General features: G+C 45.8%; 1 protein-coding gene across 1 annotated transcript in view; it reads left to right on the top strand.

The window, feature by feature from the left end:
• GATB (glutamyl-tRNA amidotransferase subunit B) overlaps positions 1-24,236 on the top strand; it is an 83,578-nt gene that overhangs the window by 46,969 nt on the left and 12,373 nt on the right. Inside the window, 6 exon segments of the mRNA XM_010372512.1 lie at positions 156-269; positions 3,045-3,129; positions 3,819-3,863; positions 6,209-6,284; positions 6,286-6,399; positions 18,774-18,907. Of these exon segments, the coding sequence (XP_010370814.1) occupies positions 156-269; positions 3,045-3,129; positions 3,819-3,863; positions 6,209-6,284; positions 6,286-6,399; positions 18,774-18,907 (568 nt within the window).

Here is a 24,236-nt window from a genome sequence, read left to right as displayed (position 1 = left end):
ACCAGCCATGTACTTCACAGCCTAACTCTGAAGTTAGGCTGCTGTAACTCAACAGCAGGTAGAGTTAGATGCTGCTACCTTTGACACTCCCTGCCTTTAAAAGACCATGTCACCTCCAAGAATTTCTAAGGAGTTGTTTTTTTCTCTCCTTCCAGAGGGCCAGTTGAGAGTGGATGCCAATATATCCGTGCATCACCCTGGGGAGCCTTTGGGCGTTCGAACAGAAGTGAAGAATCTCAACAGCATCAGGTTCCTGGCCAAAGCCATAGGTGAATGCCAGCTGCCGCTCCTAGCATCCTTCTTCCTATTGTTTCTCTCTTGCTGGGTAACAAACAACCCAGAAACGTAGTGGCTTGTGCAAGAACTACTTTCGTTTTCACTGGTCCGTTCTGCCGGTCCTGCGTCAGCTCACTCATGTGGCCGTGGGAAACCAGCAGGCCAGCTGAAGCAGAGGGTCCGTGGTAGTCTGTCTCACACCCTGGGGCCTTGGTGCCAATGTCTGCTGGGCTTCTCCATCCATGTGATCTTTCTTCATGCACTTGCCTGACCTTGGCTTTCTTATGAGGCAGTGGGAGCATTTCAGGGGGATGAAGGCAGAAGTGAGTCCTAAGCTGCAGAACTCACACAGTGTCACTTCCAGTGTATTCTATTCAAAGTAGATTGAAGCCAGGCACAGTGGCTCATGCCTATAATCCCAGCACTTTGGGAAGCCAAGGTGGGTGGATTGCTTGAGGTCAGGAGTTCAAGACCACCTGGGCAACATAGCAAAACCCCATCTCTACAAAAAGTTAAAAATTTAGCCAGGCATGGTGGTGTGTGCCTGTAGTCCCAGCTACTCAGGAGGCTGAGGAGGGAGGATCACTTGAGTCCAGGAGTTTGAGGTCATAGTGAGCTGTGATCGCGCCACAGCACCCTAGCCTGGGCGACAGAGCAAGACTCTGTCTCTAAGAAAAAAAAAGAGAAAATTACATTGAATTCAAAGCAGACTTGAGGGAAAATTAGACTCTACCTGTTTATCAGAGGATCCCCAAAAGATCATGGCTATGTTTTACCGTTTTCTACCTTCTTTCTGACAAGCTTGAGATTTATAAGGGCATGGTTGTTCATTTTAGATTGACCATGGCTTGACCTAAATGGTCATTATGTTTTCCTGCTTTTTATATTCTTTTTAACTGCTAGGTTATGTGCCCATGCAGTCAAAGAGTAGTCTTTCTGGAGCACACACTGTGGGTATTTCATTGATGATAAATGCATAATAATTAAAATAGTTTAGCAAGATAAATATCTGGGCAGTCCCATAGACATAGGTAACTGTGAATTTAAGGGGAGGACCTCAGAGTACTAAAAAGATTTTTTAAAACCGAAGCTATCTAGAGAGGAAGAAGGAGGGATGGAGTTTGAAGTGTACTGCTTCAAGAGTGCACAGAGACCAAGACAACTGAGTTTGTTGCCAAAGTTTTGCTGTAGCCAAAATGTTTAATAGAGCCCTGGTCTTGTCAAGAAAATATTAGAAACAGTACAGAAAAGACGATTCTAGTCTTGTGTTAAACCTATTGTCCTGAACCTGAAGTGAATCAACCAGCCTCAATGAAGACAGTCTTCAGGAAAAAGGCATTAAAGTGGTCAAAGGGGTAGCTTATGGGAACAGAGAGGGAAGGGATAGGCTCCCATATGAAGGCAGACTAAAGATGGTGAACTGCTCTCTGTTCTGCCTCCAGAAAGGGACATAACCCATGTTCCCAAAGCCGGGAAAGGTTTGAATCAGGGAAAACCCTTATAAGTCAAGTTGGTGGGAAGCCTGGAACAAATGGAGGAAATGCAGGTAGTAGTAGGCTGGGTAGTAGTGGGCTGGACTTGTTATTTTAAGAGTTGGTGATAGTAACCTAAAAAAAGCAGCCGGATTTTAGGTAGAGTCATCCACAAGTTATGAAGGAGACCCCGGCATCTTTTTGGCTGTCCCTAGCCTCCACCTGTCCTATGAAGAACTCTTTGGAGGACCAGTCTGAGGGAGAATTCTCCCTGTGGTCTGACTCAGAGTGGAAGAGCCAAAGCTTTACTACTGTGGGTTCAATTCTCCAAATCTGTGATTCTTTCCACCACCTTTCTCTCCCGGTGTCAGGCCATTTAGCCATCATCTTGTGTCAACCAAAGAGATCACTGGAGTTGGGGAGAGATGGGCAGCAAAAGCTGACATGTGTTGGTGTTGCTGCCTCTTAGCAGCTCGGATAAAGGGTTTAGGTTTGGGCAAGGGAAGGTAGTACATGGTGGGAGGGAGAGTTAAGATGAAGGCTCAAGATATTTTCATAAAGAAGCTTAGCAGGCTGGGCTCAGTGGCTCATGCCTGGCCTGTAATCCCAGCACTTCAGGAGGCCAAGGCAGGAGGATTGCTTGAGGCCAAGAGATTGAGACTAACCTGGAAAACATAGTGAGACCCCCATCTCTTAAAAAAAAAAAAAAAAAGAAAGAAAAAAAAAAGCAGCAGCAGCTTGGCAATTGTGATTGTGTTTTGATTCCCACAGCCTCCCTCATTTGATGGTGAGGCATGGATCCATGGATCTTAATCATTCAGGGCCATGGGTCCTTCTGAAAAGATAATGCAAATGCTGGACCCTCTCTCCAAAACTCGCACATATGCACACAACCCACACTTTGTGTATGATTTTGGGGGTGCCAGAGCCTTTGAAGCCCATCCCAGGCTCCCAGGGTAAGAATGCTTGGTAGGCAGCAATCTCAGACCTAGATATTGGGCCCAGCCCCACTTCTGCCAAGTCACATCATCTGCATGGGGTTGCGTAATGATCTCTCTGAACCTGAATTGTCTCAACACGGAGGGAGCCTGCCTTCCTAAGGCCCTTTCCAGCACCAGTATTCTACGATGGCAGTAAGAAGGAAATACAGCGTGTAAGGGAAGGATAATTATAAACAATCTTCCTGATTTTTTTTTTTTTTTTACTTAAAGATTGAGAAAGGTTGTTTCTAATTATTGCTTGACTAGATGAAAGGTATAATCAAAATATGATGCTAAATTAGTATGTTTTTCCTAGACTATGAAATTCAGAGGCAAATCGATGAACTTGAGAATGGAGGTGAAATTCTGAATGAAACACGCTCATTTCATCACCAGCTGGGGTGAGTTCGCATTGCTGAGCGTCCTGACCACAGCCAGGCGGGGTGCGAGAGGGCTGGGCTCAGCCACTGGCCAGCCATGTGACCGTGAAGGAGGCACTTAGCTTCTCCACTCTTAGGTTTCCTCAAGTACAATTAGAAAAGTAGTGTACCTTATAGGGATATAATACACCCTAGGGCTGCTGGGAGACTTGAAGTGACCCAGACTGTGCCCAAGAGCTTAGTTTTAGGCCCTTTTCTTCTCTGCTTCCAGCTTACCTGCCTTGTGGCAAGAATTTTTACTTCCTTAATCTATTAGACCTCTCCCAGCTGAAGCTAGAGGCGGAACAGAGTGAAGACCTGGTTGTAGAGATGCCTTATTTTTGTTTAGATAACTTGGGCCTTAATTTTCTAATTCAAAATTTTGAGCATTGTATACTTTAAGCAGAATACTGAAAAAAGCTCACAAGCTGAGTTTGAGCTGGCTGAAAGCTGGATACATTGAAGTCATTCTTTAAAAAAAAAAAAAATTATTCTGTACATGTTGCTTTCTTTATTATTTTTTTTTAAATGTATTCACTTAAGGTTTTCCCATGGAAGGCCACAGAGTTTGATTTTGCCTGTGTCCCTTATTGGTAGGGGAGCCCTTCCCCGCATACAGGCTGGCCAGTGCTGCTCGCAATGTTTAATGTTTTCTTATTTAACTGTTGCAGGTGCACCATGTCAATGAGAGACAAAGAAGGAAAACAGGACTACAGGTGGTTACTCCTTATGGCAAAATACTGCTATATATCGGGGGCTGGGGCGTATTTCAAGTTCATTTAAAGTTCAACATAATGATCCTGAACAATTTTGAGGAACCACTTTTTGTCGTTGTTACATGATGGGACATCTAGACTTCCTCTTCGATATGCATACTGAGAGAAGTACTAGTTTCTTGATTTGGTAGCCTCAGAGTGCCTTGTTTGACTGATTCAGCTTTTGAAAGAACTTGTTCATCCACTTTTGTGTCGAAGTTGTCATAGTTGAGCTAAGAGGATGGCAGTTGAGGTTGGGGTCTAGGCTCTTCTTATTCTTGTGTTCAATAACCGATTCAGTACTATGCTGAATGAAGCTCCTTGAGAAGAAATGAGAAAAGAGATGTTGATAGCGTATGCTGATGGTGGTTCCCTTGAACCTCACATGATGCTATTTCATGATAAATTAAGTTGAACTACTTAATATGAGACCCACAAATAAAGCCGATACTAAGAACAGGCATAAGATAAATTGAAACTTTTATTTTTTTTCTCATTGAGTTTAGCAGGTTGAAGTTTTAAGCAACAAAGTTGTGAGATCAGCCACCTTTCCTTTGTGAAGGGCAGAAAGATGCAAGTGTAGCTGTTGTTATCAGTGAGAATCAAAATTAGCATGCTTATGTGGGAAAGAAGAAACTCATAAACCCTTCGCGTGAACCTCACCCCAAGAACTCCCATTGTGTGTCTGCTAGAGTCAACATTATTTTAATTAACCGTGAACTTCCCGGATGAGTCTGTTCTCCCAGGAGCCCACTTTATTCCTGAGTGTCGCTCCCTGCCCTGTTGGTGTGCCTTCCCCTAAGTGTGGAGTCTGGCTTTCCATCCGCCCGTGGCTTCAGTGTGATGCCTCAGATGATAATGAGCTGCAGGAACTTCCCGTGGGTTTCCTCTTGCCTTCAGAAGCCAGATTAACTCACAGAAGAGATCTGGCAGTGAGGTGATGGGCAGTGTGTGCTTCGAATCCATTCCCTCCGAACCACCACTTCTTCTGAATACCCTGCTTTTTTTACATAAGCCGTTTGACAAAAAAGGGCAGAGAGAAACCATTAGTGCTGGACAAGAACAGAGGGAGGGACATCTTGTTTCATAAGACTACATGCGATGGTGCAGCTTTCACATTTAAAAAAATTAATTCCTTTCATTTTTTAGAGCAGTTTTAGCTTTACAGTAAAATTGAATGGAAAGTCCAAAGTCCTCAGGTACTCTCCCTCCCCACTCTACCCCCAGAGTCTCCTGTTATGTCCCACAGTAATGCAAGATGCTCATTTGTTACAATGATGAAACCAATATTCACACCTCCATATTGGCTAGAGTCCATGGTTTACACTAGGGTTCCCTGCTGTGTGGTACGTTGCGTGGGGTTTGACATATGCACAATGACATGCATCCACCATCGTGTCGCACCGAGAAAGACGTTCCACTGCCTCGCTATGCCCTGTGCTCCACCTCTTCATCCCTCCCTCCCTCTCCTCCAGCTGTCACATTTTATTTAGGCAAAATATATTCATTTCTTCTATTTCTCAAGGATAAATTTTGTTCCTTTCATTTTTTATTTATGTAAATGCTGCTAAAAATAGTAGAAATGTTGAAATGGGGGGAAGTCACCTTTCCTTCTGATAAGCAAATTGTTCTCATTCGGTCCTATTTTTTCCAGCCTGTGTCTTTATGAAGACATAGTCCTGCGTGCATATGGATGCTTCTGTCAACAGTGGATCATGTATGCTGCAGAGGTCCCATGAGATTATCACATGGCATTTTTACTCTCCCTTTCTTGTTCAGACATGCTTAGATACACCAATGCCATTGTGTTACAGTTGCCTACAGGATTTGGGACACTCAGTAGCCTTGGAGCAGTAGGCTGCTCCACATGGCCTGTGTGTAGTAGGCTGTGCCATCCGGGTTCATGTGAGTCCACTCTGTGATGGTCCCATGACAAAATCACCTAACGACACATGTCTACGAACATATCCCCGTCATGAAGCAACACACAACTGTAGACACAATTCCTGATAAACTGTGGAACGAATTACGTATCCACAGTTACAAATCCCAGTGTGGCTTCGAGCCTGTGTTGTCCTTTCACTCATCTTACTTATAAGCATGGAGAGGAGTAGGTTTGGAGGTTTTGACACCGATGCAAAGGCTTCCCTGGGAAACAGAATTGACATGATAGGACATTTGAAGATATTTGCAAGTAACATGGCATCTAAACACAGAAACATTCATGTTACTGGGGTAGATTTTGTTTTCTCATTAATCCAAGTACTCCAGATTCAGGTCCTGTCTCCTCTCCTCTGTCTGCCCAGGTTCATGCCAGAACCCAACCTGCCTCCCCTGGTGCTCTACGATGCCACATCTCTGCCGGCAGGTGCAGACCCACAGGCAAGTGATCAATATTGACCAGATTCGGGAGACACTCCCGGAGCTCCCCAGAGTGACCCGAGAAAGGCTCGTCCAACAGTATGGGATGCTGCTGGAACACAGTTTCACTTTGCTGGTAGGTATCCATCAGATGCCAAGACGATCTCGGCTCAGCAGATAGGGCAGTGTCCTTCAGAGGCCTGCCACATACAGGCTGCCATGGGCTCTAAGTGGGGTGGGCATGTTTCTTAGGTTGTACTATAGATGCTACTGAGAAGAATAAGATGTAGTAACCTTTGCTCACTACCATGTATGGTAAATGCTCCTCATACAACCAGAAGATGAAACGCAATCTTGTGTTAGTCATTTCTTCTGTGTAGAAATGAACGCCTGCCCACAGCAGCTGTGGAGACTTCTTGAAGACTGTCCAAATGTTATGGATGAGTTTTTCCCATGTGTCTGAAGGACAAAAGAAAATCAATATATAGGGTTTCTGGATGTCTAGCGGTATCGAGCCATGACAGGGCTGGCAGGATGTTGCATTCCCAAAAGCCAGCCAGTTGTTTTGCCAATTTCAGAAGAAAACATTTATTCCACACAAAATGCTGAAAATTCTGACTAAAAGTATCAGTCCTTTGAGGCTTGAGGCTGCGTCTGATGGGGCTGGTGGAGAACTTGACACTGTCGAGATCTGCTTAGGGATTTTCCCTCCTTTTCAGAGATGCCTGGGGCTTTGTGGTTTTCTTTGTCATGGCAGCATTAAAGTGACGCAGCATCAGTGAGGGCAGCATTTTGTCACAGTTGTCGTCGTTTTGTCTGTTAGGAAGTGGGAAGTTTTGTTGCTGCATCTTAGGGAATCGATATATGCCACACTCATCTTTTGGGGCAGCAGGATCTATGGAAACTCTGGATTTTTGCTTTTTGGATGGCCAATCATAACTACATTGGGATGCTGGAATACATGTATTTATGTCTATTTATACACTTCCAATAACATCCTAGCATTTACAATACAACGTAGGCAGTCAGATGCATGTTGAAAGAATGATTCTCTCTTCATCATCCATAAATCAGCTACTTGGAGAAGCAGAGTTGGTCACTGCCTCCTGTGGGCTGCTGTTTGATCTTCTTCTTACCTCTCTGGCAATTGTATCACTGTTTTTTAAGTGCTTATTAGTGTATGTTGTTCAGCATCTTGAAGGCAAGGACTGCTTCATCTTCTCTGCTACTCAGCACAGATGAGCACAACATCAGCAGTGCTTAATGCCACACTTTGACTATGACTCAGTCAGTCAGCATTCCGTACAGGGGACCTCTTAACCCAAAGCCTCTTACAATTCATGTATTTTTCCTAGGTTGATGTAACAAAACTATGTTTCAGTCTTATACATCTTCCCCACCATCTTGACTGCTTGAGTTTCCAACCTACTTGAAGTAAACACTGAATTCTAGCCCTATCTTTTATTACTATTTGTGAAATTACACAGGAGATGGGAGGAAGGTACCAAGGCTACTCAGCCTCGAAGATTTAAGTTACCTCCCTCCACTCAGCAGGAGCCCAAGCCTACCCTTTGAGGTAGTGTATGATGAACCAAGAAATGGCCAAGGTTTCTTTGCTCAAAATGTGATTTCATAGAGAAATCCACTATATATAACATTAATTTGTGTGTGTGTATATTAGCTGCCTCCATAAGAGAGTGAAAGAAACTTTCAGAATCTCCTCTCAAGAATACAGCTGTTTCTGTTCAAGGCACTGTATGAGAATCTGTGCCCCCTTCAGAGGGCATTTCCATAGGATTGTCACTCTCGGCCATTGATGAGGGGTAATGGGGACAGCGTTTGCCTCACCTCACTGAGCATAAGCTCCATGAGGGCAGGAACATTTTTGTGTTTGTGTTTGTGTCCTCGTCTTTATTCATGGGTCCTGCATGGTGCCCAAACCTAGTAGGCCTTAAATAGGTGTTTGCTAGGGGCTGGCAAATGAGTGAGTCTATATTTTAATAGTGTAAAGGCCTGTATGGGGAAACCTACCTTCAGTTTTTAGTTTAGTGCTGTTTTTTTTTTTTTTTTTTTTTTTTGAAACAGGGTCTCAACTCTTGCCCAGGCTGGAGTGCAGTGGCATGATCTCAGCTCACTGCATCTTCTGCCTCCCGGATTCAAGCCACCTCCCACCTCAGCCTCCCGAGTAGCTGGGATTCCAGGCATGCGCCACCACTCCTGGCTAATTTTTTGTATTTTTGGTAGAGATGGGGTTTTGCCATGTTGGCCAGGCTGGTTGAACTCCTGGCCTCAAGTGATCTGCCTGCCTCTGCCTCCCAAAGTGCTGGGATTACAGGTGTGAGCCACCATGCCCGACCTAGTTCAGCACTTTTATTAGCATCTTCTGTGCAGCAGGTACTGAGACAGAAACAAAAGTTTTTTTTAAGATTTTTTTTTGACTTCCAAGAATTTATACACACACACACACACACACACACACACACACACACACACTACAATAAGCAGCCCCCAGGACAGATTACACTAGATAGATGAATAATGTAGGATCAGGGCCCACAAGAGGTAGTGGTTAACTTGGTTGGAAAAAAAAAGGGTGAATTTTTTGGCCATTTTTGAAAGGACTTTTTTTGATACCTTAAAAACATGCTTATTTTTATGGCTTGCAGATAATGTATTGGGTGATTAGTATTTCTCCTTTAAAGGGCTAGTACTTGAAATTTCCAAGTTAAGTGAGATTAGAATGAGATAGGAATGGGAAGAGAATGATTCAGACAAATTGTTTTCCTGAAATTAGGCAGCCTGAGCCCTTTATGACTTTGTAATCATTGGAAGCTGCGTTACTCATAACATACCCGAAAATGATATGTTCATGTTTTTTCCTGCCTTCATCAAAAACACAACAGATTGCTGAGAAGGGCAGATGCACAAATCTAATGAACCATCTTTCAATTTAAAGAGCGCCCAGGAGTATTCATTAAATAAATAGCAGTGGTGAAGGTGTGCTTTGCAGAGCTGCGACTCTGTGCTCTGTGTCTTTGGATTGCTTATTAAATTAGGCATTATGCACATGCCCACCCCCACGCACACCTCACCCACAAATGATGACAAACTTCAGAATTTAACTCCAGTCTTTAATTTACCTTGTCATTTTATTGTGCAGTGAGCACCAAATTATTGTTAATATTTACAGAACTCTAATGTTATACTTTAGCGTCTACCACACACAATACCTGACACATAGTAGGTACTCCATGACTGGGTGGACAGATGGATGAGTGAATGGGATGTTATCACAGCACACAGGAAAATCCTGGGAGAAGCAGCGTTCCTGATAACAGCATCCCTGTTTCCAAAGGTCAGATATATAAACCATGCTTTGACAACCCAGAGAATCATGGGGTATCTTGCCCCACCTAAAACTTCAACCTATTTAGCTAACCTTGCTTCTCTAGTTTATGTCAAGTTGCCTTGATTTCATATATACATATATATATATATATATATATATATATATATATGAAATCGATTTCTTTTATTTATGTATGAAGCCAATTTCCTGTATGAGAAATCAAGGCAACTTGATTTTGTGTGTGTGTACGTGTATATATATATCAAGGCAACTTGACATAAGCTAGAGTAGCAAGGTTAGCTTTTCTCTCTATATAAATTTATATAATAAAATTATAAACAAATATTTATGATTATAAAATTTATTATAAATTTAGGGGCTACAAGTGCAATTTTGATACATAGATATATTGCATAGTGGAAAATCTGGACTTACAGTGTAACCATCACCCAAATCATATACATTGTACCCAGTAAGTATTTGTCATCCCTTATTCCCTTTCCACCCTTCCAAGTCTTCAGTGTCTGTTATTCCACACTCTGTCCCTGGGTACACATTATTTAGCTCCCACTTATAAGTGAGAACGTGTGGTATTTGATTTTCTGTGTCAGTGTTGTTTCACTTAAAATAGTGGCCTCCAGTTCCATCCATGTTGTTGCAAAAGACATGATTCCATCTTTTTTATAGCTGAATAATATTTCATTGTGTAGATATACCACAACTTCCTTATCCAGTCATCCGTTGATGGACACTTACGTTGATTACATATCTTTACTATTGTGACTAGTGCTGTGATAAACATTTGCGTGCAGGTATCTTTTTTAAATGATGATTTCTTTTTCTTTAGCTAGATGCCCAGTAGTGGGATTGCTGGATTGAATGGTAGCTCTATTTGTAGTTCTTTAAGGAACCTCCATACTGTTTTCCATAGAGGCTGTACTAATTTACATTCCCAGCAGCATTATGTAAGCATTTCCTTTTCTCTACATGACCTCATTTGTAAAGATTAAAGAATAGAAATGTTGAAGCTGAAATCCAGGCATTAGGATTCTGAAAAACAAGAGATTCTAATAGCATAACAAGTTTTTCTCTGAGTCAGTATATCAGTAGTCGTTATTATAATAGAATGATCAGAATTATATGCGTGTGCATTTTTCTTAGCAAAATCCTCCCCGGCTGGTATCCATGGGGCATCTCTTCCTAAATTCTATGCTTGACTTCACTCAGAGAACACAAAAGCATTGTAGCCATCTGCCTAAGCAGCCTGGAAAAGGCTGCCTGCTTCTAGCATGCTCTGCAAGTCACATTGTACCACTTTTTAATCTATCCTTACAGCAACCCTCTGAGGCAGGGACTGCTGCTCTCCCCATTTACAGGTAGGGAAATGTAACCTCCCTGGTGCAGTAACTTCCCCAAGCCCGTGTTGGAGCCACGTTCAGATCATGCTGACTTCAAGGCCCAGGCTCTTCATTCCTAAGCCCTGCTGCCCGCTTGCTTATAAAATGTACATTAGTCAAACAGAAATAATGTTTTTAGTTAATTGCTGTTGGTGGTCACTTTTGTTTCATTAGTGGAGAAAGTAGAGTTTTTACTTTTGTTAACGTTCATGCCACTAGCGTTTTGTTCTGCACAGTCACAGACCATAGATTCATTTAAAAGTTGTTACCACTCCTATTGGTTTTTAAGATGCCAGACTGCCCTATAAATAAACATAAAGTGCCATCCACTAAATTTAGTGAAAATCAGTCAACGCCAATGAAAAGCAGAAATCATGTCTATTTTCCAAGTGGAAAAATAAAGTTAGAAGAAAAGTAATATAAGCTGTCCTCTGCAGCTTTATTTATTGTGTTTTTTAAACTTTCTGCTGGAGGCACTTGAGTCCTGTCTGAATCATTGGGAAGTTCCAGGCACAGTGACTCACACCTGTAATTCCAGCACTTTGGAAGGCCAAGGTAAGAGGATCCCTTTTGGCCAGGATTTCGAGACCAGTTTGGGCAACAACATAGTGAGACCCCTACAAAAAAAAGACCTCTACAAAAAAAAATTTTTTTTAATTAGCCGGCCATGGTGGCACACACCCGTAGTCCCAGCTACTCGGGAGGCTGAGGTGGGAGGATTGCTTGAGCCCAGGAATTTGAGGCTGTAGCAAGCTGTGGTCGTGCACTGCAGTCCAACCTGGGCAACAGAGAGAGACCCTGTCTTTAAAATTTAAAAAAAGAAAAAAGAATCTGAAAAGTGTCTCCACGTAGGGCAGAGTTTGTGGCTTGATTTTGCCTGGTGCCTCCTGTCCTTCAAGCCTGACACATAATGGGTACTTGGTAGGAAGCAGAGATGAGCTCACAGGGCCCTGGCTGTGCATGAAGTCAGTAGGTGGGAAGATCTGAAGCTCATCTGTGGGAGATTTCAGTGGAGGAAGCCAGAGCATCCCAAGTTGAGTGTTTTTTTTGAGGGCCTGCCACCCTGATACAGTGCCTGATGCTAGTTCCCAATGTCAGTGCTTCAGCTTTTCCATGTCTCTCCGGAGCAGCCCTACAGGGCATTGAGTTAAAACACTGACTCGGGGACAGACACCCTTGATTCCACATCTGACCTCTGACACTTTGGAGCTGGGAGGGCTCTGCAGGATAACCAGAGCTGTTTCCCTCCCCAGCTGAAAGAGGGGGTGATGACTCACCCCGACGATGACAGACACAGCCACATCTTCAATGAATCTAAAAAAGCCTAAATACAGCCAAGCAGACTCCAAAGAATATGCCGCCAGGGACAAGAGTGTTGACACCAAGCAACACGCTAAAATGGTTCTTTGAGAGCCACGAAAGGCAGGGTTGTAGAAAAATCCAGCATGGCCCCAGTGAGACTGTGGAAGATGTGCTTGCAAGCCCTCGAGTCAGCACCCTGGGCTGCCGTAGGCTTATGTTTGTCTTTATGGTCAGCCTCAGGATGTGTCATCTTACTTACAACTTCATTCTCTCCAGCTGGTTCTTCCACTTTTAAAATCATAATCCTTTGTTTCTGATATCATGGAAAAGGTTAAGGTGTCGCCAAGGGACAAAGAAACAGGAAAGATATGACTACAGCTGGTTGTTAAGTGGATTGTTTTTCAAGAATTTTCCGTCAAGTGGCTGGTAAGCTAGAAATGACCAGGTTTGCTTTCTGGATGAATCGCCTGTAAAATAATTTCCCGTGATAAATATCTATCTATCCCATATGTAATACTACTTTAAAGCTAATAGTATCTAAAACCATATTGACTGGTTTTAGACTGGCCAGACTTACTGAGGTGCAAAGTAACTCACCTTCTAACTACTGTTGAAGGAAAATCCATTTGGCCAACATCGTCAGGCACCATATTTCAGCTCCGTGCAATTTTCAAAATTGATTTTATTCTTCATTTTATAAAAATTGCCAACAGAGCTTGCTAGCTTAAGGGTGCTTTTACAGTGACTCTGTACACTAGAAAAGTAACCAAGTTTTGTTCTGGTAAGGTTGAATAAAAAGATGTATCATCTAACTCTACTTCTGTAAAACCAGCAGTTCATTTCTTTTGGATGCAAGGGATGAGGAGCTTTCAGAGGGCAAGATGCTTTGGGCTCAGAGCCTCAGGATCCTGCCCAGTGGGGAGACAGTGCAGGGAGGAGTGCCAGCCTTGGGGACCCACAGGGGTTCTGTCCTCAACCCGCCCCAAAGCCCAATTTCCTGTGGAATAATTTCCTTTTCAGGATAAATATATATTATTTCAGGTTTCAGGCAGATCTTGGAGGAAGGGAGCAAATCCTCACTGCCTCTGTTGCTGTTTCTAAGCTCCAGCCAGAAAGCTCCTATTGAGCAACTCAGGTTCCTTCCACGTGGGGACGATTTGGCAGTGGTGGTGTTCGGCGCACTGGAATGTGACTACAATTGGAATTGATTTCTTGACAACACACTGCCTGTGTCCCATTCGTGCAGATACAGCCTTTTAGCTGTGCCGGTCTGCTGTCAGTTTGTAGTACCTGAATTTGGATTTTGATTATTTGGGGGAAGTTGTTATTCCCAAATTGGTTTCCTTCAGCATCTCCCCTGGAGTTACTGCATCTCAGAGGATGTAAGGTCATTTTCACGTTAGTCTGAATATCCACTGAATGGAACTGGTGCCTGAGTTGAACTCACGATATGTCTACTTTCCGGCTTTGCTGTGAACATAGCACAAGTGAAATGGTTGGGACCAAAGGTTTGCTCAGATTTTAGGGGCTCCCAAGCCCTGCTGGGGAAGTGACCCAGGAATAACAATTGTGGGGACCAGAACAGGGCCCTGGACCACTAGTTGTGTGTTGCTTGGGAGAACACAGCCATGGTGTTTGTGGGTCCATTTCAGAGCCTCTGCAGATCCCTGTATTCTTGCCAGCGGCAGTGGAGGTCCTGCATTGTTCTAGCTTTCTCCTGACACTCTCGAGGGGGTGGTCGTGTTTCCTGTGCCAGCCTCACACCACCAATTAACTTCCTTTTGTTTTCTCCACTGACGAGGCCTCTCTAAGTGAGTAATTTTTCTGTTCACACGAGCACTCGTGGAAGGATTTTTGCAGAGGCTTCTTGTTTCTGTGAAAAGCAGAAGGGGCACCGACTCACATCACCCACCCAAGCCACCGGCCCACTGAACGTTCCAGTCCTTAGCCTTGCCCTGGCGCCTGCTTTCTGGCTGAGAGCCATCACTGTCCTGGGCCTGTTTGCTTCATTGCCATCCCCAGCACTAGCATTTGGTGTTATTTTCAGGGCCATTTCTTTACATAGCTGTTGTATTTGAGTTTTGTTTTTCTCACTTTGTAGGAATGACCAAATCCACAGGAATAATGAAACAGCAGAGCCTGTCTGATACGCAGGTGATGAGCCTCCTCCAGCGCCTGCACACATGCTCAGCAGCTGCTCACCCCAGCACCCCACTGCAAAGGGGACGGATGCAATTCCAGTGTGTGCCTCTGCAAAATGACACCTTGTGACATGGGAGAGCCTTGTCCAGTGGAAACCCCTGTGGTTCCATCTGCAGATGCAGAGCCTCTGTGTAGTCAGCAGCTCCCATCACAGGCATGACCTGCCCAGTTAGGTAGGAGTTACTCTATTAGAGGAATTAGAATGCAATAATAAATAAAATACAATATGCTTAATACCAAACCAATATGAGAAATAACAGGATTTGTCTTGATCAGGATTGTGCAGTGTCCAGGTCTGGGTGTGCTCGCAGGACCTCTTCTGGGGCAGCAGTAGCGTGGGGAGGGGATGCAGAGGCAAGGCAGGGGGCAGGAGAGGGGCAGAGGAGCTCTGGCCGCCCTCCGTCCCCAGAGCCCAGCATGGTCTGTGTGGTGGGCATGCAGCTGTCTTCCTTCCTGGTCTGGGAACGGGTGTGTGTCGTGCCACAGCTGAGTGCCACGTGGCCTAGGTGTACACTGGCAAAGGCAGAAAGTAAACCTTCCATTTTCTCCTTCTGATTTCAAAGTTAATTTTCTTGCAACATTTTTAATATGTTAAGAACCTTTGAACAGCTGGCAGCTCTCAAATAGAATAATGGAAGTGTGGGACAGCGCTTTCTTCAGAGGAGCTGGCTGCCTCCCATTGCGCCTGGCATTCCTAGGTGCTCAGTTTCGGTCCCCAGGCAGGCAAAGACCATGACCTTTCTTTCCTCAAAGGCAGAGCCACGCAGAGGTTAAAAGCACAAACTGCAGAGGTTGGTCCTAGTTCTAGTGCTCTCTTGTTATGGGACCTCAAGCAAGTTAGTGCCTCATGTCCTCATCTGTAAAAGTCCTGAGAATGCTGAGCTCAGACGGTTGGTGTTGGGATGAACTGAGGTAATGTGGAGAGTGTGTAGATGGTGCCTGGCGCCTGTCACCGCTGCTGCTGTAACTCTGGTTATCACTGTCCTCAGCAGCAGCAGCGGCCTCACGCAGCCACCCACAGGGCCCGGTGCTGAGCTCTGTGTCTAGCACATATTCAGTAGATACTCTTGAGCACCTCTGACTAGCCCAGAATGGTTCATCTGGGGTCCCTTGTAGCTGTCGGAACACTCCCTGTCACATAACCAGCTGTTCCTCAACTTGCATTCTTCTGGGCTGCTTTTTCTTCTCTGAGTCTGCCACTGGGCAGCTGGCTCTATCAGGTTTCCTTCTCGTAAATAAATAGAGTCCACCTCGTTTCTGGCCTATCATCAGCTTCACAGGGTGTGTGACTTAGAACAAGAAATGCAGTTGAGAAATCAGCCTTCATCGTATTCCAACTGGAACGTCTTCCAGCATTTGCATTTGATCATCTCTGAAGGTGGGATGCAGAAGGCCGCTTCAAGGCAGGTTGCTCCCAGGGCCTAGTGCAGGGTAGACCAAGGTTCCTTCCCTGAAAAGGCAGTGGCAGTGAGCAGGTCCCTCTGCTTTGCCTCACACCAGCATTGATCACCTGACTAATCATTAGTAATCAAGGGTTCCTGTTCACGTCTGAGAGGCGGAGCTGGCCGTGGCTCTGGGTATCATTCAGTGCTTTGGGAAATTTGATTAAAATGTGAAAAAGATGTTTCCCAGTCAGAGCTGTAGAGATTGTCAGGGATTATACAAAAGACAGGACCAGTCATGCCTGCTGCTTTAGCCATCTGAAGGAACAATTAGAGTCGCCGTCAGCCAGGGGACTAGACTGTCTGTGTCGCCGAAGTTGCAGTTCTGTCGCATGTAGTAGATTGATCCCGAGGCAAATGCTTGCTTGTGGCTTTTGAGGAGGACGTTAAAGGCCCGCTACTGCCGTGGTCTTTCTGCATTGCTCTTCATATGATTTTTATGTAAGGGAATTACCGGCTCACTGTTTTTCTGAGAAAACCAGATGGCTGCACTGACATGTTCACCAGAGACTTCTGAGATTCGTGCCAGGCTTATTAGCATTTGCCAATCTCATGGAAAAACTAAGAAGACGAGGAAACTAGAATGTGTGTTTCTTCCCTGAGAAGCGGCTTCTGCTATGAAGAGCAGAGCGGGCAGCCCATGCGCAGCTTTTATTGATCCATCATTCCCTGGGTGGCTGCGGTTCAGCCTCCTTCAGCCCCGCTCCCTATAGCTCACCCTATCACCACCACAGATTTTCCTGTCTGCTTTAAGTTGTGGACTGAAACCATGTATCCCCTAGTGAAGTACAGTTCCAGCTCAGAGAGGCTTCATCACAGCACTGACATGAAAAGACAAACAGAAATCTGACTTGCCGTGTTATCCATCCAATAAAAAAACCACCCAAGGGTAGAGGAATAGATATTCATCACGTCCCAGCAACTCAGCCAAGCCTGTGAGTCTGTGAGTTTAAGTGCAATATTTCTAGGTGGATTTAGAAAACTCTTTCCCTGGCAAAGCAAAGAGTTCTCCTGACAGCTCATTTTACCAGTGGGCCAGCCTGTCTGGGTTAGAACAAAGGGATCCTGCCCGTCTGATTTGGGCCAGATAGCAATTTTCTGCTTCCCCAGTGATCTGTGTACTATTGTGGAAGTTTGAATACTTTTCCATAAGTTAAGCAGAACTTCCTCTTCATGTTGCCTGGCTCTGCCTTTATCTGTAGTCAAGCTTGGGCTGCCGAGGTGGCCTCTGCCCTGGTTTAGCATGAGCAGAATAATAGCACTGGCTTGAAAAGAGATTCAAGAGATGATTACAGGATTATTCAGTAGGCTTGTCACCAGAGAATTTATCTGTTACAAAGAATATGTAGGGTTTTTTGTTACGGAATTTCTGCTGTGCCTGTGTGTATGTTCCAGCAGCTACAATAGCTACACTTGCAGAGCACTTTTGGTAGTATATCTTGCTTCTTCCCAGTATCTCATTTTTTCCAGAAGGTTCTTTTGGTTAAGGAAGGGTCTCTGAAAGGCGCAGGGGTAGGAGCCTTAGGTGCAGTGTGAACTTAAAAGGAACATTTCAAGAAAAGCGTAGTTTGATTTGAATTTCTGCGGGTAAGGGAAATCTGCTACTTAAAATGTATATCCTCTGAATTTGGAAATCTCAGCCTTCCCTTTCTGAGCAGCACAGTTTTTATTTTTCTTATTGAAATAGTAGGACTTAGCTAAATTTCTTGATTGTGTCAAATCTATCTGAGCTGGCAGCAAGCTGTAGTATAGAATGTGGTAGGTGCCTCAGGGCTGGTCATATGCGTAGTTGTGGGAGTTGCAGTATTTAAAGGTGAACATGGTATGATAAGAATGCGTGCTCGTGTGCGATTTCTAACACACATACACGCTCACGGGAGATCCCAATGCCGTCTGCTGATGTTAGGTTGGTGCAAAAGTAATTGTGGTTCTTGCCATTGAAAGATGGCAAAACTGCAATTACTTTTGCACCAGCCTAACACCGAGCATCTGCCATGGCCCACATGGACTTAGCTATAGCTGTTCCTTTAAAAAGGAGAGCACGGCCCTGACTTGTGGGGCTGACAGTGCAGAGGGGGAGAAGTGGTACAGTCTTGATGAAACAAGTCTCCAGCTGATCATTTTCCCAGAACACGATGAGAGGCAGGGCCTGTTGTATCTGGCTCAGCTCAGAAGGCTGGGAGGCTGCTGCCCCATCTACCTGTTATTAAGTGGCCTAAGTGGGTGACATGTGTCCCTGTTCTCCCTCATTTTGAAAACATTTCAGAACCATTCCTGTCTGCTTCTTGTCATGATGTGAAGATCAGTACAAGTATGATCCACTTTTGATTTTTTACAGGTAGGATATTCTGTTTGTTCTTTCTTGATTTTGTTTTGTTTGTTACCCTCTTTTCTAGCAATTACTAGGTCTTCAGCAGAGGACAGGCCTGGAAAGAGAAAGGGCATTAAAGTCAGGCCAAACATTTTAGGCCTAGTTTACAGCTCAGGGATGGAGACTGTAGGTTACACACAGCAGACAGAGAAAGCAAGTGAGTTTGGAGGATGTGGAGTTTCACCGTCCCTCTGGTCTGCAAAGTCGGGGCTCTCTAAAATGCGTTTATCCTTTTGAGAAAATGCTATGTAAATGCACAGTGACAGTAGTAGAATAGTTGTCATTAGCTGAAAGTGATCAGAATTTTCTGGTGACATCTCAGGGTTTAGCAAAGAAAAAGTGGCTGTCTCAGAGGAGGCAAAGGGTGACAGTTTCCGATTTGCCTTCAGAATGCTGATCTTTCATTTTTGGGAAGGCTTTATGTAATTTTCTTTTTTTTTCTAACAGAACGAAGTCGGCCTACTGGAGTTCTTCCAAAATGTGATAAAAGAAACTAGGGCAGAGCCAAAAAAGGTGACTAGTTGGGTCCTCAACACTTTTCTGGGCTATTTAAAGCAACAGAACCTCGCTGTCAGTGAGAGGTGAGTGAGGTCTGGGATTTCTTTCTTCCTTTGTGGTGAGCCCTGTCCAGAAGCGCTGGAAATAGGGCAGGTCCATTTTTTGGCTCCCCCTGTTCTCCCTCAGGATATCCTGACATGACACAAACATCCCCTGTGGATTCCACATTCTAAATATGTTCTCTAGTCCATGTAAAAATGTGTTTATTCCTTCAAATCTGTGACTGTCCACTGTGTCCTTCGCACTGTGTCGGAGGCTGGGGGCACGAAGATGAACGAGACAGACATTTACAAACTCATGGAGGATACAGATCTGTGAGGAGGCAGCCACCCCAGGGTGATCCTGTCGCGCCAGAGGCACGCACGGGGTGCTGGGAATGCACAAAAAGGGGAGCTGAACGGACGCTGGGGAACCAACCAGGGTTCCCCTCGGGAGGGTATGTTTGAGCCATGCCCTGAAGACTAGGGAGAGTCGCCCCACGGTGGGAGGGACAGATCGTGCAGACAAAGCAGAGCGGTGTGCAGCTCAGAGACCAGCAGGCAGAGCAGGCTCAGGAATGCCAGAAGCTGCAGGGGCCTGAGGCAGGCAGGTGGGAATGGTAGGGACAGAGCTGCGGAGATGACCAAGGGCCGCCTGGAGAACTGTGTCTGCCTTTATCACCAGCTCTTGTAGCCATAGACTACAAGCTCATGCCAGTTTCACACTGAGGACATGCAGTGTGGCTCACTCAGCTCAGGCCACTATACCAGCATTCCACAGACTGGGTGGCTTCAGCAACATGTCTTTCCCATGATTTTGGAGGTGGGGAAGGTCCAGGATCCGGGTGCCAGGTGATGCAGTCCTGGGTGAAGCCCTCTGCCTGGCTCACAGATGTCCTCACATGGCAGGCAGAAGTGGAGGGGTGAGACAGGAAGCGGGGAGGGAGAGAAGGCCCTCCGGTCTCTTCTTACAGGAGCCCCATTCCCACCATGGGGACCATACCCTCGTGACCTCTTCTAGACCTCGTTACTCCTCCAGGGCCCCATCCCCTAAAACCATCACGCTTCAATATAGGAATTTGGGGTGGGACACAAATGTTCAGTGTCTGAGAGCAGACTGGAAGCAGGAATTGCATTTGGGAACCTCTTTCAGGAATGCGGATGAGAAATGCCCCAGGCCTAAGCCAAGGTGGCTGTGACTGGGCTGAAGTGCACTAGGCCAAGTTGAGAGCAATTATCTTAACTGGCACAACTTCCAGATTTCTTGCTTGGGCAGAGGTGAAACAGAGGGCAGACTTTTTCAATGCAGGAGGAGCTAAAGGAAGAGGAATAAACTTTATAGGCCAGGGGTGAGGGAAGATGCCATATTCCATTTCCAGTGCTGACTTCAAGCTGCCTGCGGGACAGACATTCCCCTCACGGGGCGAACCAGTAGGCAAGATCTATGAGTCTGCAGCTGATAAGATCTTGGAGAGGTTTGCAGTTGGGAGTTCTCGTCGGTTCATTATTCAGCTCGTGTTCACTTAGCCTCTGCTGTGTGCTAAGCTCTGTGCCCAGCATGAGAAGCACAGTTCCCGGGACAGACACCGGCCCTGAATCAAAGGACAGGCAGCCTTGAAGCTGGTGGCTGCAGTCAGGGACGGGCGTGCTCTGAGAGGGAAAGAAGGTAGCCACTAAGCTAAGAGCTGCGGAAAGGATGAGCAGGGACAGGCCGAGGTTGACGGGGAAAAGTTCCAGACATGGGGAACAGCACGTGGAAAAATCTGAAGTGAGTCTGGGCATGAGAGATTGGGGAATCCAGGGACACAGCACAGTGTAAGTGGAACATGGACTTAGCAGCATCTGTACTTGAAGCTGTTGGACAGATGAGAACTTTCAGGGAGAGTACAACGTGCCAGGGTGGCTGGGGAACGAACCTGAGGCTCTCTAGCCTTTAACTGGGAAGCATGGGCAGAGAAGAAGGAAAGGGAGGCGTGATGGCACGGAAGGAGAAGGAAAACCAGGAAACCGGGCGGGGACTGGTGACACAGAAGCCAAGGGAAAAGCAAGTTTCAAGAAGGAAAGAATGGGCAGTAGGTGTCACTGTGGGGCATCAGGAGGAGAATCCCCGGCGGCACATAGGCAGGCAGGTAGCAGGGCCCTTGCAAACTCCCAGGGGCAGGGGGAGTCCAGGCTGGGTGGGTGTGTCATTGTCTCAGCAGCTTCCCGGGGAGTGAAGACAGACAGATATTGACAAATAACTCCCAACAGTTGTTTGCTCAAAAAGGTTAACTTTAGATGATGTCAACTCCATGTTCAGCCGCTGGCTAGGAATGCGCACATCCCTGTGTTAGTGTGGCCCGGGCGTGAGTTCCCTTCCCGACACGGCTGCTCTGACCTTCAGTTTCCTCCCTGTAAAATTAAAATGGCTGGACCTGCCTCAGAGCTTTTCAGGGGAAAATTCACAGTGTCGGCACGTTGTGGGCCTCGGTGTCAGCCACCTTCTCTTTGCCAGGGTGTGCTAAATGCCACAGCACCTGCCACCCTCCTGAAGTCCTGTGGCATCTGCTGCCTCTTTGTCTTTTTGTTTTGTTTTGTTTTGTTTTTTAGACAGCATCTCACCTTGTCACCCAGGCTAGAGTGCAGTGACACAATCTCTGCTCACTGTAACCTCCGACTCCCAGTTTCAAGCAATTCTCGAGTCTCAGCCTCCTGAGTAGCTGAGATTACAAGCGCCCGCCACCACACCCAGCTAATTTTTATATTTTTTCAGTAGAGACAGGGTTTCACCATGTTGGCCAGGCTGGTCTCAAACTCCTGACCTCAAGTGATCCGTCCGCCTTGGCTTCCCAAAGTGCTGGGATTACAGGCGTGAGCCACTGCACCCGACCTGCCTCTTGGTCTTTCATCCCTGTCCTCCCGGGCTTGGCCTCTCCTTTCAGAAATTCTGCTGTTTATATTGAAAATGCTGTGGCCATTCTTTGGAGGCAGGAGCTGTGCCGAAGAGTTTATGGACGGGATACAGCTCTACCAGAGCCTTCAAGGCTGGACAGGATTTGGTGAGGTAGAGGGCAGTGTCTACCTGGAGCCCAGGTGCAAGAATGGCAAAGAACTGGCATGATTGGGAAGGAGAGGAGCGTAGCTGGCAGGAGCAGAGGGTGGAAAGCGGCCAAGAGTTGTGGCTGTGTGCAGAGCCAGAGCTGAGCCAGAATTGGAAGCCTCTGGAGCGCCAGGGGAATTCAGCCGTGAACTCATCAGGTGCAGAGCCCCGCCCTGCGGTGTGTGGGGATGATCAGGACCCGGTTCTAGCCCCACAGGTGCTGTCAGCCTCCTGGGGAAGACTAGAACTTGTGCATAGAATTTTAATTCAAGGCGGAATGGGATGCTTCCAGTGTTAGAAGTAGACAGTGCAGTGGCAACAGCGAGGAGGGAGATTCACATTAGCCAGAAGATTCCAGGAAAGCTCCAAGAAGATGAGGTGTTTGTGCTTCTGGAGGAAATAGAAATTTCTTAGCTTTAAACTTACAGTTTTTCTATGTTGTTGGTTAAAATTTATGGAATTGCTGAACTTTAGTCTTGGAAGAGACCTTAGGGATCTTCAGCTTTTTCATTTAGCAGATGAGGAAACGGAGGCCTTAGGAGATAAGGTGACTTGCCTCAGATGGCACAGCCACAAAAACTGGAAGCCAAGTTGCCTGGCTTGTGAGCAACTTCTTTATATGTAGGTCTGTGAAATTAGAGGTTTAACAACCATTTTGGTGGCCTCTAAAGGAGCTGAGAGATAAATTAGCCTGTTGAGTGGACCTGGAGCCCCTGGTATTTACCCAAGCAGTTCATAAGCACTAAAGTTTTAAGAACCTGAAGGGTACCCAATTCTAAATAAAAGTAGGCTTGGTTGTTCCAAAATCAAGTAAAGAGGAAGCAGGCAACAGTTCTGTTTTACAGTTTAAATGGAACAAGGACTGAGAAGCCAAAACCAAACCATAGCAGCTCTTTTCCTACACAGTTCAAAGAACATTTAGCTGGACTGATACACTAGGCTACCCAGACAGCAAACATTAATGAACAGCCTCAGCTACTAGGGCTAATGTTTCCAGAGCTTAGAAGGGCAGTAGCTGCAAAACTAGCTAGAGTCTCATAGTGACACCCAGGCAGGGAACACTCTGGAGATCAAATTGGTAGAGAATGATTATGTGAATTAGCATTCATCTTTAAAGGCCTCTCAGAAGACTGATGTTTGAAGGGTCCAACCTCTTGTTGAACTTGGCTTTTTAATTGAGTATATTGCTTTGAAAGGTTGGTTTACAACTTCTGAATTATGAGTAACAGATTTGGTTTAGTTAAGAAAGTGGACATTGTAGATTTCCTGACCAAGTATTTTGTGGTCAAATTAGGCAGGTACAGCTATCCAGTTGTCCAAGCCAGTTGAGTGCCCCAGTGTTTCAGGTGAGCTGCGGGCTACAATTCCTGAGCACTGGAGCAGGGAAGGATTTTAAACCAAGAAGGGACTGGAGGCGAGAGGAAGATGTGTCCCACAGCATGAAACGTAGGCTAGCATCCAAGGATGGGCTGCAGGCATTGCAAACCTGTTGAGCTCACTGTGACCAGACCCACAGCAAGTCAGAAGTGGTGGTGCTGGGAGCGCAGAGGGCAGGATGGCCGTGATTAATGTTTGGAAGGATCACTAGGATCTGGTAATAAGGTACTAGATTTTTCAGGGAGTAGGTGATGAATAAAGCAAAGATAACATGATAATCTGCACTCTGGTACCTAGAAGCATGGTGCTGTCATCATTTGAGACAGAAGGTGGGTGGTGGGAAATACAGAGGAGCTGGTCTGTGAGGAAGACAAGTTTGGTTTAGAATAAGGATTGGGAAACTATAGCATGTCAGCCTCTGGCCTGTTTCTGTAGAGCCTGTGACTAAGAATTGCTTTTACCCTTGTTAAAGCAAAGCACATATGACAGAAGGCACTCACCAAGCCTCAAATATGCACACTCTAGCTCTTTCCAGAAGTTTGCCGTCCTGGTTTAGAGCACATTGGGTGTGAACGGGCCTCTCAGGAGGTGGTTGAAGTCAGCCAGGGAGAGAAACGGCACCTGAGACAGCAGCGGCAGCCCTGGGCATCCTCCTCATGACTAGGGGTCAAGTCAGAGGACTCAGCAAGAGGGCACCAGAGCCACCTGCCATGAACTGGCAAGGAGCAGCCAAGGGACAGGCAAGGAAGAGGAGGAGATTCCAGAGGCCCAAGAAGGGGGTTTCACCAGGAACTTTCGATGCAGCCCCAGGAGTCAGGGCGCAGCGGATGAGGAGAAGCTGAACGTTTGGCAACAAGCGACAGGGTTTATTTTTAAGAGAAGAGCTTCTGTAGAGGGGTGGGCACAGAATCCAGATGG

This window comes from Rhinopithecus roxellana, chromosome 2 (assembly GCF_007565055.1).
Source record: "Rhinopithecus roxellana isolate Shanxi Qingling chromosome 2, ASM756505v1, whole genome shotgun sequence".
NCBI lineage: Eukaryota > Metazoa > Chordata > Mammalia > Primates > Cercopithecidae > Rhinopithecus > Rhinopithecus roxellana.
Note: the sequence above shows the minus strand (reverse complement) of the source record. Positions and strands in the feature narration are given on the sequence as shown.